This window comes from Eucyclogobius newberryi, unplaced genomic scaffold (assembly GCF_026437365.1).
Source record: "Eucyclogobius newberryi isolate DKJ021-1_F unplaced genomic scaffold, fEucNew1.0.hap1 SCAF_5, whole genome shotgun sequence".
Lineage (NCBI taxonomy): Eukaryota > Metazoa > Chordata > Actinopteri > Gobiiformes > Gobiidae > Eucyclogobius > Eucyclogobius newberryi.
Genome location: NW_027316167.1, coordinates 20852080 through 20870476, shown reverse-complemented (window position 1 = coordinate 20870476; position 18397 = coordinate 20852080). Strand labels below are relative to the sequence as shown.

The following is an 18397-nucleotide window of genomic DNA, read 5'->3' as shown; positions in this document are numbered from 1 at the left end:
TCAACCTCCCGCACAAGTTCTTATCCCCCCAGCTAGGTGACATTCCATGTCCCCAGAGTTAGTCTCTGTGTCTGGAGATCTGGTCGCCAAGGCCCCTGCCATCGACTGCTGCCCAGATCTCTCTGCACCGGCCCCTTATGGATCCTCCTGCGGGTGGTGGGCCCACGGGAGGGCGGCCCCACGTCGCTCTTTCGGGCTGTGCCCGGCCGGGCCCCGTGGGGTAAGACCCGGCCACCAGGCGCACGCCATCGAGCACCCATCCCAGGCCTGGCTCCAGGATGGGGCCCCGGTGACGCCGATATATATATATATCGTATCGTAGCCATATTTTATATATTGAGAAACTATGTGGATGTTCACGTAGCAAACCCCTTTGTATGGGTGAAAAAATATCGTCTTTTTTTGGCCTGTAGGCTTTATTGGACTGGACAGAAATGGGGGATGAGAGAGAAGGGAGGACATACAGTAAATAAATAAAAAATTTACACATGAATAAAAATGTGTAAATTTTGTATTTTTGATGAAAAACCTTTTTTGTCCATAATTATGATTCATCAGCATCAATAAAGCATCATAACTTTAGCTTCATCTGGGTTTAATTTAGTAAAATTCATTAATTACAATTAATGGATGAATCTGGAGCTGAGATAACTACTGTACATTTAGCTTTAGCGTCTTGTTACTATCTAGTGCTCTGACCGTCACCGTTGTTACATCACAAAACAGATGATTTTGTCTATTCAATGTAGGACACATGTGGTATTCACATCATTCATTATTTAGAGTCAAAAACACACTTTCAAACAGCAGTGGGGTTTTTTGTGAACATTCCAATATTTTTGGAGCACTTGAGCAGAAGAAAAATGAAAAAAGTGATGTCAGTCTGTTGCCCATGGAACAATAACTCTCCAATGGCCACAAGCGTTGCCCCCCTATGTTGAAATGAAACCCTCCAGCAAAGAAAACAATTTTCACTGTCCACTTTCTCACTCTGACTGCAGGACACCGAACGCAGACTGAATTCAAGTCAGTCATCTATATCAGATGATAATACTTCCCTCTGTGCCAACCTGCTGACTCCGAGCCACATGGCAAAAAGGTATTGACTGTTGTCAAACAGAGCATAAAAGGAAAACGCTTCATCCACCATGCACTCGTGACATCTCCAAAGCACATAACTGATGAAAGCTGCCGCAGCAGCAGAGCCCACTGGTCACATGTGACAAACACAGAGAGGGCTTGATGGGGGTCCTCCCCAGGCCTTTACAAGGTTAAATCTGAGCACGCCAGAAGACATAAGCAAATGGCAACACCTATCAAAGTGAATAATGACAGCCACTGCTAATTGCCCTGGAGCCCACGCAGGAGATCAAGCCCACTTCCTTGGCTGTAAAAACCTTTGAGTATCTAATCTACAAGACTAAAGCTCATTACAGGACCACACAACACCCTCCTTTATGAGAAGCAGGAGCATAAAGTACCTTTGCACTGACCACACAAGCATGGCAGCCATACTTAATCAAAACATACTGCTAATAAATGAGCAGATATCGTTCAATTGAATATTCATAATGTACCCTATACTTTGACTCAATATTTAGAGATTCTGCTCTTGTCCATTTTATAATCCCAAGGACGGGATTTACTTGAGGCAGTGACAGAGACAGATCTATCTACCGAATAAAACCAATACGTTTGAATAATATCTTTGTTTTTGTCGATATATATTCACACAACTTTAGCATAATGTAGTTGGGTGTGTGTTAAGGAGAAGTGGGCCAACCCTGTCCGTGAACACAAATAAACAAGGAACAGGCTTATACACATGGTGACAACAGAGTGGAGATATGCAGTTTAATGTTGAAGCCATCCGCAAATCCAGAGCTATTGAAGTAAAATGGTCTCAACGCCCTTCACGCTTGTGTGGAAATAAGACATCACTCAGTCACGTCCTACCTTTAAATGCCTTTGTCATGGCCCTCTTTGCACAGCATCCATCACTGACTGTTTGACTGGCCTATTAAGAACTAGGAGAAGGACTTATTCACACCTCTCATGGTTGATGACACTTCAAAGAAATAGGGATAGGATTGGGTTGAATAAAATTATGTTTCTAAAATAATGATTATGAGTTATAAGAGTGTGCTGGACTTACAATGTCAGATTTGTGACACTTTGTGTGCAGGAACAGGGAGTACAGAACTTTTCAGCAAAATGTCCTCAGGTGTGCAAGACTGAACTATTATTCAAAAATATTGAATATATATGCACAAAATTTGCTGATCATTCCACCAATGTTTTCTTGAAATTCAAATTCACAGTGTGACTTTGTATTAAAGAAAAAAACATAACATATATAATATTCAGAACTTTTGAATAAAGTGGAAGTGATCTTCCATTGGAGCTAACCCGACTTGGAACATTGTGAACCATGACTGCTTCTACAACCCCCCTTCTACAACTCCTACTTCTCAAAGACTAATGTACGACAGTCCATATCTGTATTCAGGGGATAATAAGGCAGGGAGGATACAGCTGCCACTGCTGTATTAATAGGTGTGAGATGCAGGACTTGAGACTTTATCATTTCCTAAAGAGCTCAAATCACAGAACGAGGGAAAAGGTGTGGAGCGTAGTGGAGATAGGACAGTTAAAAAGAATCTGGTCCAAAAGTAATTCCAAGGATAGAGCGGCTTGATAAAGCATCTGAGGACGAGGCATGACCCTGTCCCTTCACTTTCTATTAGGGCCCCACTATCTAGAATACCATGATCGGAGAGCACTGATGTTTGCCCTAATGTAGGTCATAATAACCTCTGCAGCAATAGCACCCATCACCTACATAACACCTATATCCACACAACAGCAGTGAACAGCATCCATGAAAACAATTGGAAACACAGTTCTAATGGTGCGTTTGTGAAGAAACCTTTGAGTCACGTGACTTTTCCGTCTCAGAGGAAACCTGTTAACTTGGTAGATCAGATCTTCTACATGTGAACAACAGGTGGTGACAAAGTACTGCTGAGACAAAGCTGCAGCAAGGTCCAGAACTCAAATATGTGCAAATAGACAATATGTCTATATAATCCTATTTCTTCATACTTGATTACCAGGATTATAGTCATTGTCACCATTAAGCCATCCTTTTTGTTCTGTGTCCACAGAATAACTTACATTTATAAGAGAAGAATGTCTTTTGTCACAAATATGTAAATCTGAGGTTATTTTTAATTAGAATACATTTAGTTTAGTTTATTTTAGTTGGAGCATTAAGATATTATTTAAGAATGGCTTTGTGCCAGACGTTAGCTCTCAGAGTTTATTTCCAGCTGCAGTCCCTGAGATAGACAGAATGGACAAAGACAATGCAGAGCACGTATATCACGACCAGAATCATGATCAGAAAAGGTTTTGCCATTGCTTTGACATCATTGGATGAAACAAGGAATAATGATAGAAAAGCATTTAAGTTGTAGCCACTGATACAGTTACAGTTAATGAAAAGAAAAAATGACCAAATTACATTTTTACACATTTTCTGAATTGAAAATTGAGGCTAATAATTTCTGAAGAATCTTGAGAGAAATGTAATAATATAACTTCCAAGAATGCACCAGTACACATGCAGAACGCATAGTACTTTTTACATTACTGGCACTGGTGTATACAGTATTTTAAAGTTTAGGATTTTACTTTTTTATTCCTGTAATGAGTTGTGAGCAAGAAATTGCCACTTTCCACCATTTTAAATATGCCAATTTGCTGAAATTTCTTCTCAAAAGTGGGGAAAATCCTGAAGGGACCAGTTAGCTATTTTATGCCTGCATTTTCGCCGCTTGTGCCAGTCTGAGTCGCTAAGTGTTTCCCTAACGTGTTGCCATTTTGAATCTCTACCTTCATACAGAAAGCACAGAGGAGCGCAGTCACAGACGAAGAATTACACAGCTGAGTGCGAGAGGCGAAGATGAGAAGGGATTTTTGCCTGACAGAAACTCAGAATTTCCATTTTTGTGCTGAAGTCACATAATCCTGGAAAACGAGAGGAAATGATTCACTGACACAGCCAACACGGGTTGATGCCAGGAAGATAATCATGCCCAATTCAATGAAAATGGTGCCAAAACCCATCGCCATTTCCTGTTTTGGGCAAATGTCCAACACAATAAGAACATAATAGCATTTCAGCATTCCCCCGTAGATATGTTCTTTGGCAATATGCGGTGCCCCTGAAACCGAACTTAGATATGACACCAAAACATTCCATTGAAAGCAATAACTACATTTGAGTTGGCAATGGTAAACTGTGTGATAATAAAGTTCTTATATGAAAATCAACAACTGTGAGTGCGAGATTGAAGCCACAGCAGCTCTAAAACCCTAATCTGAGATGTTATCAAGACACAGATGCAGAGGCTTCCAGTCTGATAATGACTATAGCAGGCTCGCTCTTGTTTGCGCTGGTTCACATACACTTAAATCCGCCATCTCCGACATGAGATCAGGCTGATGATAACCTGACGCTATCGACAGGGGAAAATGAGCTTCATGGATGAGGAGCTGTCAGGTTTTCCCACCAGGCACAGGGCACAGGGCGGCTCCGCCTTGTGAGGAGCAGTAAATTCAGTGTTTGACCTCCATTGACCTTGTGAGACAACATGGAGCAAAGTGTTTTGTTCAGCGAACTGGTGTCAAAGAACACTGTGTACCAGCCCCTACTTCTAACCTGTCATGTTGAAAAATGTCTTTACTCCGCTGCAGGTTTTATCACAATTTCTGTCAAATTCCTTTGTATTTTTTGCTAAATTTAGTGGTTACCTCAAGCCCACATCTACAACCAACGTTCACCAATGGAGTAAAATATTTTCTGACCGCATATTACGGCAATGAGTGCCCAAATGATCTTTATATTTAACTTATGTAACCAGGAGAGATGTACTTGTATTAATTGTTACTTGTACACTTAAAACAGGGCTGGAGGTTCTGCTGGAAGGTAAAAGAAAAAGACACATCAATGTCTTGTTTGTGACTCTTTTTTTTTTTTAAAGCAAAGCACAAAAATGTATTTCCTGCTCTCTGTCCTCACATCATCTCAAAGCCACTTTACACAGAAGCTCTCATTATAAAGTTCCTCTCTTTAAGTGACACAATATGACATATCGAGGACAACAAAGAGGTCCACGTCTGATGCAGAGATTAAAACACCTAACTGCGGTAAGTAATGACTTAATGAGGTATATGGGAGAAAGAGACAAAGTTGGGTTGAGTCTGTGGCATTACGAATCCTGAGTACATAAAGTGCATATGAAATGATACAGGAAGAAGTATATTTCCTGTGTAATTTGCTTTGATCAGGTTGAAATGACACGTGGGAGTTAATGTCGGATACGCTCTTTGCCTTTTTCTATTTGTTTCACTGCTTGATTTTTACTGCCGCTAAGCTAATATTATGGGCTAAAGCTGTAAGCAGGGGAACATATCAAAAAACATATGACGTGCTGTTGCTGCTGTGATGGTGGAAGTGATCATGCATGCAACACAAGTGGAAATGAGAAGTGTGTCGTGTGATGTACTGTACAGACAAGTTTAATTTCACATTCAGCATCAAACAAACAGTTTGATTTATCTGATCACTTTAATAAAATATCAGTGCGGACCATCTGTCGCTCCGGACATCAGCATCACCTTCATAGATTTCAAGCTTTGGCAATGATCCTTTAAAGCAATTAAGCAATTGAACCAAAATATTATCTTTTGAAATGTATGTGTTGTAGATGCATCAATACAGTTCTGACCCTAATCCTAACCCTAGCCTTACCCTAATTGTGAAAAATATATTGTAAAAATTACACATTTTCATAGCAACCACTACAAGGTGGCGGTTGTGTGGCATGACTGAGTTGGAGGGGGAAAATAGGCATTTCAGGAATAAGGATTTTTTCTTGATTTGGCGTGACGATGGTCCTCTGTTGTCATAGTAATAGCGCAAGGCAAACCTAAATATTAAAGGGGAAATGTCCTCACAAAATCTTCAAATCAGGAAGCAATTTTACCTATAATTTATAATTACATAACAATACAATATTTTTATGGCATATTTTATTGTGCTTGTAGATTATTTCTTACACTTGTTTTACATAATTAACAATAAAAACAACCCTGCTACAGTTGTACTTTTGTTTCATTGATTACGCCAGATTGAATGACAATTAATTATGAAAGCCCGCCTTAATTATAATCTTTGTGGATTTCTTGATGAGACATCTGAATATCTTCACTTTAAAAAAAAAAAAAAAAAAAAAATTCCTAATGGGTATATCATATCTACTGTTTAATCTCACATTACACTGCTGTCTCCCTCCAGCACAGCACCAGACATTATCACTCAAAAATGATTCAAATTTCCACTGTGCTCCTTAGCTTGAGGAGGGCCAATCATAAAGTAATTGACTAAATGTAAGCAATTTGTGTTTTGCTGCTGGATAAAAGCACCTTCCCATAATTAGCTCCCTTGTGTTATGAAGACGCCTCTCAGGTAACTTCATGCAAACCAACCTTGAGCTATCATCACACTGATGGCTCTGCAACAATAATGAGAGCATCTTCAGAAAATCCTCAACATTCCATTATGAGACCAGAAGAAGCCTTAGATAAGTGTATCAAAAAGGGAATAATTTTGAGTTTACTGTAGAAACTGTTGTATTTTTAAACAAACAATAAACAAAAAGTTAATTGATGCAAAAAGCAAACAGAAATAAGAATACATAATAAAAAATAAAAAAGTGGATAATTTTTACAATATTTTTTTTTTAGCTATCATCAGCACCACGGACAGCGACAATACTTTATGGAGTCTTGCCGTCCATGGTGCTGACTCACTATACCGTATGTATTTATGCTCGGTTCTCTATTTTTCTTAATGCACTTGTTTCTGTTTCCGATTCAATTTGGGCCAGCCAAAGGAGCAGTGATTTTCAGGTGTGCTCACACAGGCTGGCTCAGCATTTCAACAAGCCTCAACGTTTTTTTGCATTGTTGCACAAAGATGTATGGAGAAGCCAGAACAGTGGTTGTGGTTCAAATAAAGAGTTTCCATATGGCAGTTTAAATAGATGTATTAATTTGTAATTCCGGCTGATTTCCCCTAAATTTTCCCAATCTAAACTGAAACAGTTCCTGAACCCTTTGGAGTGCAGCCAATCGGCTGGACTAAGCTGAAATTCTGTAGATTTAGCTTCTGTTATTTTTAGGGTAGTTTTTTCATTTGTGGGTTTAGAGTACAAACTGACCCTGATTCTTGCCAGAATGGTTGAATAACAATAATAAGTGGGTTATATCTTTCTCTTTATATTTTGTCTACCAGGCGCTTGAATGGTGAACAAAATGAAGTAATGACGGAAATGCCACTGGCATTTTATGGGATTATTTTCACTCTGGAATGTTCCATAGTATGACATTTAACCTACCCATCTTGCATATTTTCAATAACAGATATTTTTCTTTCTCAGAAATACCTTGAAAATGTTGTATTCTTACTGTTAGCGGGCTCGTTTCTCCACAGATATGACATGTGACATGGCCTGGTTGCATTATCAGCTTGAATTAACGCCATACGGTCGAACAATTTTGACAATGCAATAGGTGCAGACCCTCAGTGCAAGTTACACAGTGCACCTTTAACCTAAAGAGCAAAATTATTACATAACACGTTCCTGTAAACCAGTGGGCCCCAAACTACGGCCCGCGGGCCACATTCGGCCCGTTGGGCCTTTCAATCCGGCCCGCCAAGCTTGTCCAAGTTATATTAAAAATTTAAAAATCTTTATTAGACAATAGATGGAATGAGAAAGAAAGGGGAATGATGAGAGAGAAAGGAGGACATGCAGCAAATGTCATTCATTCAATTTATTTTACCTTTTGCCTGTAATGCCCACATTTCCCCAAGAGATGGCCACTGTTCCCTCTAAGCTGCGCCTGCGCAGCTGTGCACTGCTCGCACATAGTGCGCTGCTCGCGCTTAGTGCGCGCACAAGAAAATCTTGGCGCTCAGAAAATAAAATTCACCACAAACGGCCACCGGGGCCAATCAAGCAGGAAGCGCAAATGTTTGACACTGAAGAAGACTCTTGTGGACAGTAGAAGACTCTTGTGGACAGTAGAAGACAGTAGAAGACTCTTGTGGACAGTAGAAGACTCTTGTGGACAGTAGAAGACTCTTGTGGACAGTAGAAGACAGTAGAAGACTCTTGTGGACAGTAGAAGACTCTTGTGGACAGTAGAAGACTGTAGAAGACTCTTGTGGACAGTAGAAGACTCTTGTGGACAGTAGAAGACAGTAGAAGACTCTTGTGGACAGTAGAAGACTCTTGTGGACAGTAGAAGACAGTAGAAGACTCTTGTGGACAGTAGAAGACTATTGTGGACAGTAGAAGACTCTTGTGGACAGTAGAAGACTCTTGTGGACAGTAGAAGACTGTAGAAGACTCTTGTGGACAGTAGAAGACTCTTGTGGACAGTAGAAGACTGTAGAAGACTCTTGTGGACAGTAGAAGACTCTTGTGGACAGTAGAAGACTCTTGTGGACAGTAGAAGACTGTAGAAGACTTGTGGGCAGTAGAAGACTCTTGTGGACAGTAGAAGACAGTAGAAGACTCTTGTGGACAGTAGAAGACTGTAGAAGACTCTTGTGGACAGTAGAAGACAGTAGAAGACTCTTGTGGACAGTAGAAGACTCTTGTGGACAGTAGAAGACTCTTGTGGACAGTAGAAGACTCTTGTGGACAGTAGAAGACTCTTGTGGACAGTAGAAGACTCTTGTGGACAGTAGAAGACAGTAGAAGACTCTTGTGGACAGTAGAAGACTCTTGTGGACAGTAGAAGACAGTAGAAGACTCTTGTGGACAGTAGAAGACTCTTGTGGACAGTAGAAGACTGTAGAAGACTCTTGTGGACAGTAGAAGACTCTTGTGGACAGTAGAAGACTCTTGTGGACAGTAGAAGACTGTAGAAGACTCTTGTGGACAGTAGAAGACTCTTGTGGACAGTAGAAGACTCTTGTGGACAGTAGAAGACTGTAGAAGACTCTTGTGGACAGTAGAAGACTCTTGTGGACAGTAGAAGACTCTTGTGGACAGTAGAAGACTGTAGAAGACTCTTGTGGACAGTAGAAGACTCTTGTGGACAGTAGAAGACTCTTGTGGACAGTAGAAGACAGTAGAAGACTCTTGTGGACAGTAGAAGACTCTTGTGGACAGTAGAAGACTCTTGTGGACAGTAGAAGACTGTAGAAGACTCTTGTGGACAGTAGAAGACTCTTGTGGACAGTAGAAGACTCTTGTGGACAGTAGAAGACAGTAGAAGACTCTTGTGGACAGTAGAAGACTCTTGTGGACAGTAGAAGACTCTTGTGGACAGTAGAAGACTCTTGTGGACAGTAGAAGACTCTTGTGGACAGTAGAAGACAGTAGATAATTAATCATGATTTAATGCATTTGGAAACAATTTGTACATTGAGCCTTGCATTTGTTGCTTTGTTACAATTTACAGGTCAAATCTTGCGTGTAATTCATAGTAATTCATTAGTTCACACAAACACACCATATTTTCCTGGCCCCGCCCCTCGGCCAAATTTTAGAACCCAATGTGGCCCTCGAGTCAAAAAGGTTTGGGGACCACTGCTGTAAACCGTTACCATTGTGTACAAAAAAACTCACCACACTTACTGTGTGGTTTTGGAAACATTACAACAACAAAAAATCGGTGGATTGTGACCTTTTAAACTGAGCCCTTCAAACATGCGTAAATTATCGCTCTGGTCACCCTGGCAGAGCCATGTCTGAGCCATGTCCCTCGGGAAGATATTCTATTAAATGTAAGATCTAGTCATGTTAAAAGCTTCTTCTCACAAGCCGTCACAATCTTGAAGAATGCACTTTGAACTTTGATCACTTTACTTCAAATATTTTTTGCTTATTTCACAGTAAAATGTTTTGGTACTTAGTACTTAGTGTTTCGTAACTACCTCCATGTTTGTTTACATGGTTTTTAAAAAATATTTACAGCGCACTTTTTTTTTTAAATGACTAAACTAAACTATTCTTTAAAAATGCTGTCAGTGGTCAGATATTGCCTAATACTGGTAACTGTCGGCGCTCATAGTGCTAACTAATCTCTCATTACACTGTGTTACTGTCTAGCTGTGGCGACACATAATGAATTGTAAAAAGAAACCATGTGGCTATCTCATTTTTGTTTTACTGTAAAGCCATGTGAATGATAATAATTCAATCCAATTGTTTTATATCAGCGCGTGTGGACACTATCTCCCTGTCACCTTTTAATTAGTTTTATCTTTCTCTTGTAAAAAAGCCTGTACCTTGTTTTGTGTCTTTTTGTTTAAATAAAGTTGGAGCGGTTATATCTTCTCAGACTCCCCAGTGTTTTCTGCGAGGCTCGTCTCCATGGCTGAGTGACCATGCCTTCACCTCTCCTCTGCCTCATACCAGCACCTGATGGAATCTCTTTACTTCTGCATTACCTATTTTCCATTTCTCGCTGATATGATTTGCTGCTGCCCAAAGTTTCTGACTGGCCTTTGTATCCATGACAACGTGTCGGGCAATGTGGCACGGCCAATTTTGAGATACAACCCTGCTTATCCCACAGACACTTGAATGTGTCAGGAAGGGAAGTCATTTTGAATTGGCCAGTGGAGGGGTTAATGTGAAGAAAATGTTATCATGTATTCTCGTTTGCAGGTGTCTGGAGGTCGTTATTGTAACTTTGGGCTTAGAAAGGGGTAGACAATACTTTGCAAACTTTTGACCACCACATAAGATAATTTGGAAGGCACAATTATAATTTTCGTCAACAGTTATCTCGAGGGCTAAACCATGGCAAAATCTCAGGCCAAACAAGGTCTCACCATCATTAAGATCTCTAAATCGGGACTAGCAAGATCCTGAGTATCACCACAGCAAAACTCTTATCATGTGGGTTTAACGGACAAAGATCAGCCCTAATCTATTGGTCTAATAAGTTTTTAAAGCAGGTGGAATTAAGCTTCACACACTGAACAAAACTGAGTCTATTTGTTTGAGTAGTAAAAGCCTCACTTCCCTTTGAAACACAATCACGAGCACATCCAAAAGAGATGCTACACTATAATACACTCCAATAGCTGTGGAGTGTTTCTAACAAAAGTCGCACATAAAGGGTTCCATTAAGTGCCATGGATTATCCTTTATCATAGTTCAATTCAAATTTATTTTTGTATCGCCCAAAATCACAACAGCAGTTGCCTCGAAGGGAGACAGTGAAAAACAGATTAAACAATGTTCATAGGAAATGTGTAAATGTTCCAGCATCCCCTGTCCTTAGTCACATTTAAGCTGCTAAATTGATTTACATGCTATAAATATTTAATTTTCATATTTTTTTAACAAGTAAAGGTGTTGCTGTATAAAATAAGCTAATATTCCTAATAATTCATTAAAAAAGCTAATACCTGTTATTCCCTTGTTAGAAAAAAGGCAGCTCACATGATTATATGCGTCCTTATGCGTTCCTGCATTTATATTCAGTATGACAGGGATTCCTTTACAACGCAGCACTACTTCCTGTAATTTTCAACTTTTCCCCACAAATTACAAAAAACATGACCACAAAAGACATCTTATTGTATAAAAAACTTTATTCTCAAATTATGTTCTTCAAAATATCTGATAAAGTAAGTTTCTTCAACTGCAGGTCGTGTGGCTGCATTCACACAGTATCCAATGTTTAAACACTGCTTTGTAATACATCTTTATAATTGTAGGACAGAAAAATACATTTTCCCATCCCTTTAACGCACATTTGGAAGTCAGAGCAGAACCTCTAGTCTGCTCTTTACGTTGCTGTGATTGTTTCCACTCACTTATTTCTCGGAGAAGGAAGATGTGGGGTAAAAATAACTGGTAGATTAGGCATCAGGGAGCTTGTATGTGGGCGTTCAAAATCAATATACTTTTATCTTATTAGAGCTGCAGTTATAGAAGAAGGGAAACTTTATACATTGACTTTCCTAAACATGAAGGTGACATGAACGATGAGCCATTTTAGGCACTTCTTTTTTCCCCCAATTCCTATTGACACAAAGCATTTGATGTATTGATTTATAGTTGTATGATCCCTTCTTGTATAAAAGCGACTTTGACAAAATAACCACGTGACACTTTTATATTTCGGGGTCAGATTAAGCAATAGTACATGGTGAGCAACAGTAAAAACATTGATTTGATGGATAAGACTTTGTTGTACCTACACTATTTATCATAAAAAGTACAGTATGTTTAATAATAATTTGTATTTCTTTTTTTATACAAACTCTCCATAAAAAATAGATTTCTGTACAAAACTTTTTTTTTTAATACCTTTTGCACCTACTTCAAGTTCAGCAGCACATGATGACGATGAAATGGTGATTGTGTGACAAATGAAACAAACGTAATGAAGCTTTGAAACAACAGAAAAAGTGGGTGCCCTCGTGAGGAGTTCCCGCCATCTTCGTAATCTCTGTGAGCAATACAAACGACTGCAGGTCCGTATGGATATGAATGACACTTCCTAATAATGATTTAAAGTAAACTATGCTTTGTAGTGTCAATAGTCAAATAGTAGTGACAATTTATAAGGGGTTATATCATTTCATGGAACATCGATTCAAAGCAACATGTGACATTTTAGGTGCCCTGGAATGTGTTTAAGAAAAATGTATTATTAAAAAAAAGACATAATAATATCATACGTTCAAATGGGGATATAACCTCGAGATCTAAGTAAGACTTGTACTGCATTGCACAAAATAATACTGCCACATTTGTTTTCGTGTCTTATATTGTAATTTAGTTGCATTAACTGATTTGAGGCATGAGAACATCTAACAAATGATCAGCAAAGAACGACACACGATTTATCAACTTCATCAAAGTCTAATAGCGCCAGTGAATATTTTAAAGTTGGTTATTACGTGATGAATAGTAAAAGTCAATGTTTCATTTTGAATCCGTCTAAGTATATGTCAAAGTGCTCTAAAACTCTTTAAATCACAGAAGTGCCTCAAGATCATATCAAAAGCTTTTTAAACCAAGACCTAATTTGGGGTCTTGGTTTAAAAAGGAAGAAAAGTGGCGGAGGCACTGGTGGAGGAACATCCTTTTGAGTTTTTACAGGCAAATGTGTGTGGGTTTGATGGGCTGAAATTTACTCTCTTGAAAAGGTTTTGAAGTCAGTCTGTGGCTTCATACGAGAGCTTCTGCCGGGCTCAGAGACGCAACTTTCTATTTGGATTCAATTTCAGGGTTACACTTCGGAATCTATGTTGGGTATTTTGACAACAGCTATAAGGACATCACAGAGTCTACATTTTGTGGTTGTGGCACACCAGGAGTTCAGATCTGTGCCATTAAATGTGAGAAATGAGAGCTTTTATTATGCCTGTGGAAAGCTTGCACTCTGAAATCTCCAGCCCTTATTATGCTCTCCTGACGCAGTGGGAAACGTCCCCTAAATTAATTAAATCAATTTAAATAGAAACACTAGATGCGCCACAGCAATAAAGGGGAACGAGCTCAGGATTTAGAGAGCAACAATGCCACATTGTCTCTCGATGTGGTGTGTACTTGTTTCAAAACATTTGGGTGTTTTTGATCATGATAATCTACATTTTAGAAGAGCTTCATGTGTGATTCTGATTTCAAGCATAAGAGACAACATGGCATTCCTTTTGGATAATGACAGTTATTATTTTCGCCACAGGCAATTTCAGCCAATTTTGAACTACAGTAAAATACGTGGAAATGACAATGGTCTCATGCCAAATGTCTGGTTCAACTGGTTCAACACAACCATTCAAAACATTGGAATGGAAGAAAAAATTAATCAAAAACTGACAGCAGTGCAGTGCAAAGCTCTCAAAAACATAATTTCAAAAAGTGATAGAGCGTTTCGAAGACTAGAATTTCAAATAAAATATTGCAATAAGCCTAAAAAGGTAGGCCATACATATATATATATATATATATATATATATACACATATATATACATACATATATATATATGTATATATATATATACATACAGATATATATATACACATACATACATATATATATATATATATATATATATATATATATATATTTATATTGTTTGTCTTAGGGTGTCATTGTTTAGTGTTAACTCATATACCTAAATGTTCCTAATTTCAGATCTGTATGTTTGGATGTGCGTTCTGCTGTTAATATGATGAATGAACAATACACATGTGTTAACAGTGGAACGACACCTGACACAACAAAACAAAACTGAACAGGCAACTGAAAAAAGACCTACAGTGAGTGCAAGATATGAAGTTACATTTGTGAACTAAACCAAATGCAGCATCTTTCAAAAATAAACTACTTTGAGATGGCACTGCAAGAAATAACAAGCGCTGCAAGTGATTTTGACTAGTGAATTTTCTCAGATCCAGTGAGAACTCAGGGGTGTTTATAAGACATTGTGACTTAGTATAGCAGGAAATAAGCTGAATGCACGGCTGCACTGGCTAAGCTTGTGTATTTGGTGCAGTGGGTTTCCAGCATTGATAAGCAGAATGGAACTTGCTCTTTGCACACGAGGTATTTCTCCAACAATGAAGTGGTGGAACTGAGTGACAACGTTAATTTGTGCATGTTGTCTGTATGTCCATTTTGTACTTAGCCTTGAAGATCAACTGTCAAACTGCACTGCACACTCTTTGAAAAGACGTGCTGCCTAATTATGGTACATGTAAATGAGTCAGACACATCTTTTTAAAGAGCGGATCAGAATAACATGGTGTCTCTGAAAGTGAATGTTGCCATTCACAATAAGGCATTCATGAGGGCTACACCTTTAGTAGCATCATATACTTAATACTAATGATCAATATACCTATGGGTAAAAAAATAATTGTTAACTAATATTAAGAAATAGAAAGTAACTGAAACATAAAGTGGATTGGCCACATGGTTTTGATCCATGTGTCCACAATGTTTCAAAAACACCAACTATTTTGAACAATGTCAGAAACTAAAGCCACAAACCAGTGTGTGGCACTGAATCTACAGGTGCTCTGATTCCACCTGTGTGATGTTGTTATGTGGGATGATAGCATGTGGTCACAACTGCTAACAGGGAGCGTGAATTATAAATGTGTATATACAAACACTCTGGAACCCTGTATTCAGTCTAATGTCATCTTTTTAAAGATAGAAGTTTTCAATAAAATTCTCTTTTGGAACTGACCCCTTCCAAACCCCAAAGAAAACCAAGTTTCATAACCCAGTCAGAAAAAAACACACTAGTGCAAAATTTGTGCGGTTAGAGTTTCTATAAAGTTTATAATATTTTGGGCCCCAGCAGCAGTGGTTTGTGAATCCCATTGGGGCCACTGAGTTTCAATATACAGTTTCTTTATCAATATCTTCACTGAAGAAAAAATGCCAAGAGACATTCAGAGACTACTTTCATAGTATTCTGTCCTTGTCTCTGTTTGGGTCAGACAGACACACTGGTCTGTCTGTCCATATTTTACATGTTTGATTTCTCAGGCCACCAGCGCATCCACTTATCGCTCCTCGGTTTAGGATTCACCAGTGACATTAGTAGAAAAATAAGCAATCTCTGAAACTCGATCAGAGTTAGAAAAAGACAAATCATTTCCTGCATTGGCCAAAGCTGGTTGCAGCAGTTGATGATGGTGACACCTTATTGCCTCCGGGCTGTGTCTCGGTCAGCCACATAACATACTCCAGCCACAAGGACTCAGCCGTTGGTCTCAGATATGACGTTTCGTCAGGCCTCTGGAATCCAGTGCTTTGTGAAGACTAGTCTGCAAATGTCCATTTTTTTGTTCAGGACAGTGAGCCTGGAGCTAGAGAGGAATATTCTGTATACAGTGTCTCTACCCTTAGAGGAATACTGATGTCTAAAGCCATCAGCTCAAGCCTGTAGCACTTGCAGAACTGTGATGCAATCTTATCAAACACCTGACAGTAAAATAAATAAAACATAATGATACTAGAGATAGGGAATATGCCTCAAATACTCTGATTGTCCAACAAGAGACATCTGGAACTCACATCAGACTAAATCTATTAAAACAGGCATTCTGAAGCTGATTGAACTTTAACACTTCACATCAGTATTTCTGTAAGGTCCACTGTATTCAACTGTTTAGTGCTGTATGATACCGTGGCTGCACAGTTACGTGTACCTACAACAGCACTTTAATAGTCAGTGTCCAGAAGGTTCAAAACAAACTCAGTTGTCATAATGTCCAGTCCTATTGTGTTCAGATGATTGAAGTCTAGAGAGAGGTGTTGACAGAGGAACTATTCAATTATTATTGGACATCGACAAGAGATTGAAGGAGGAGCAGCTCCTGAGCTCCAATAAAGGGATGACTTTTACAGCGGAGCCCGTGTCCGATCTGCAGCACAAAATCCCACGGTACTCCGCACTGCATGTTGGATGGGGATTAGGATGGACTTAAGAATTAAGGCTGAGTTTTACTGAATATTTTTGAAGTCAGGTAAAATTAGGTAAGCCCTTTCTATTTAGAACTGAGAACTGAGGTCAAACTAGGCAAACAAAGGCCACCTAGATTTTTGAACAAGTTTCACTTCTTTTTAAGACTGAATCTCCTAAACCAAGGTCTAGATTAAATACCAGAGTCCATGTGTTGGAAGTGAAGATTACTGTCATCAATGAGAATGTAGCTCAGAGCTGCATCTGTGCAGGTTTTGCTGGGAGGCCCGGCATGCTACAGCACAGATCCAGAGTTTGGCTCCTTCTGTTGACTTTGGTTTGACCACAGAGTGCGACGTGGCACTAGGACTGGACCACTGCTCATGGGCAGTCTGCAGACGGGACTATACCACGGTGCAGACGGTGTTCAGCGTGGTGTCAAATCGCACTGCTTTAGCTTCGGTGGGTTTCATGTTTGTGTCGTACATGGGGTTCTCAAATGACGCCTGGCCATTTGAACTTTCATGACCGACGTAGCCATTGAACTGGACCTTGGGACGAGTTCTGAAAAACAAGAGGAAACAAGAATTTAGTTGACAGATTGCAGCAGAACTTTTCACCAAAAAGAAAATGAATCTATCCATTAACCACCATGTTATAAGAAGCCAGAGAAAATACACACAAACAAAAAACCTGTTGGAAGGCTGAAATTGTATTAGGTGAAATGATTAGCGGTGTTGAGTTACTAACAGGAGCTTGAAAGAAAAAGGTGACTCGACCAATGCTTGAATCTTAACTTCTGGGAATAATTTAATGAATCCATGGCTCAGTGGCTTGGCTGCCTGACATCCATCTGCTCCTCTCATGTCTACAAGCGTCAAACCTGCCATCACACAGTCAAGTGGAAGCCAACAACTCCAAAACACCACTCTGCCCAAACCATTAAAAACAAGGTCTAAATTGCTATCCGGTGAAATATGGCCACCCCCTCTTAATTTATCTGTTTGTTACAGATTATGTGTTTGGATAATCAGGTCCCATAATCCTGTTAGATATAATCACTTACTCCCAAACCCTGTGGAACTATTAGCAGGGAAGAGAGCTGCAGCTGAAACGCTGTTTGATTCTGACCTCATTAACTGTGTGAATGTGTGTGTGTGTGTGTGTGTGTGTGTGTGTGTAAGCGTGTGTATGCGTGTGTATGCGTGTGTATGCGTGTGTAAGCGTGTGTATGCGTGTGTATGCGTGTGTATGCGTGTGTAAGCGTGTGTAAGCGTGTGTATGCGTGTGTAAGCGTGTGTAAGCGTGTGTATGCGTGTGTAAGCGTGTGTAAGCGTGTGTATGCGTGTGTAAGCGTGTGTATGCGTGTGTATGCGGTGCAGATCCAGCCCTGGGGAGTCAGTAAGCCTAGCCTACATCTTCTACCCATTACTTTACAAAACGATGCACATGCCAGCACACACCGGCAGTCTTCCTGAGTGGCACTGGTCCAAATCACTGAACTCGTCACTGGCTTAAGGTGAAAAGTTTAACGATTTTTGGCCCAAAATCTTTATTGCTCAGACAGGAAATTTACAGACATGCAAGCACAGGCATACTGACAGAAAAGCATCCCAAATCTACTTCCAGCCACAGAAGACATAAGACATATTTGTTTGAGAAAATTCAATGTCATTGTTCATGTTCATGTATATACAAATCAAAACTGTGGTTGTCTCATGTACACAGCAACAGAGAAACAATAAAACAAGACTGAAGTATGAATAACTCCATCATGCTGACAGAGATGACAATGAGATCAAAGACAAAATAGCATGCCCTGCTTTAACTTTGGAATGATGGCTTCGTCACACAGTAGGAGC

The 18397-nt window shown here is 39.5% G+C and overlaps 1 protein-coding gene across 1 annotated transcript in view; it reads right to left on the bottom strand.

The window, feature by feature from the left end:
- Window positions 1–15831: 15831 nt before the first annotated feature.
- LOC140380623 (CUB and sushi domain-containing protein 1-like) overlaps window positions 15832–18397 on the bottom strand; it is a 357895-nt gene continuing 355329 nt past the window's right edge. Inside the window, exon 75 of the mRNA XM_072464482.1 lies at window positions 15832–17099. Coding sequence (XP_072320583.1) covers window positions 16940–17099 — 160 coding nt within the window. The 3' untranslated portion in view covers window positions 15832–16939. The remainder of the gene's footprint in view (window positions 17100–18397) is intronic.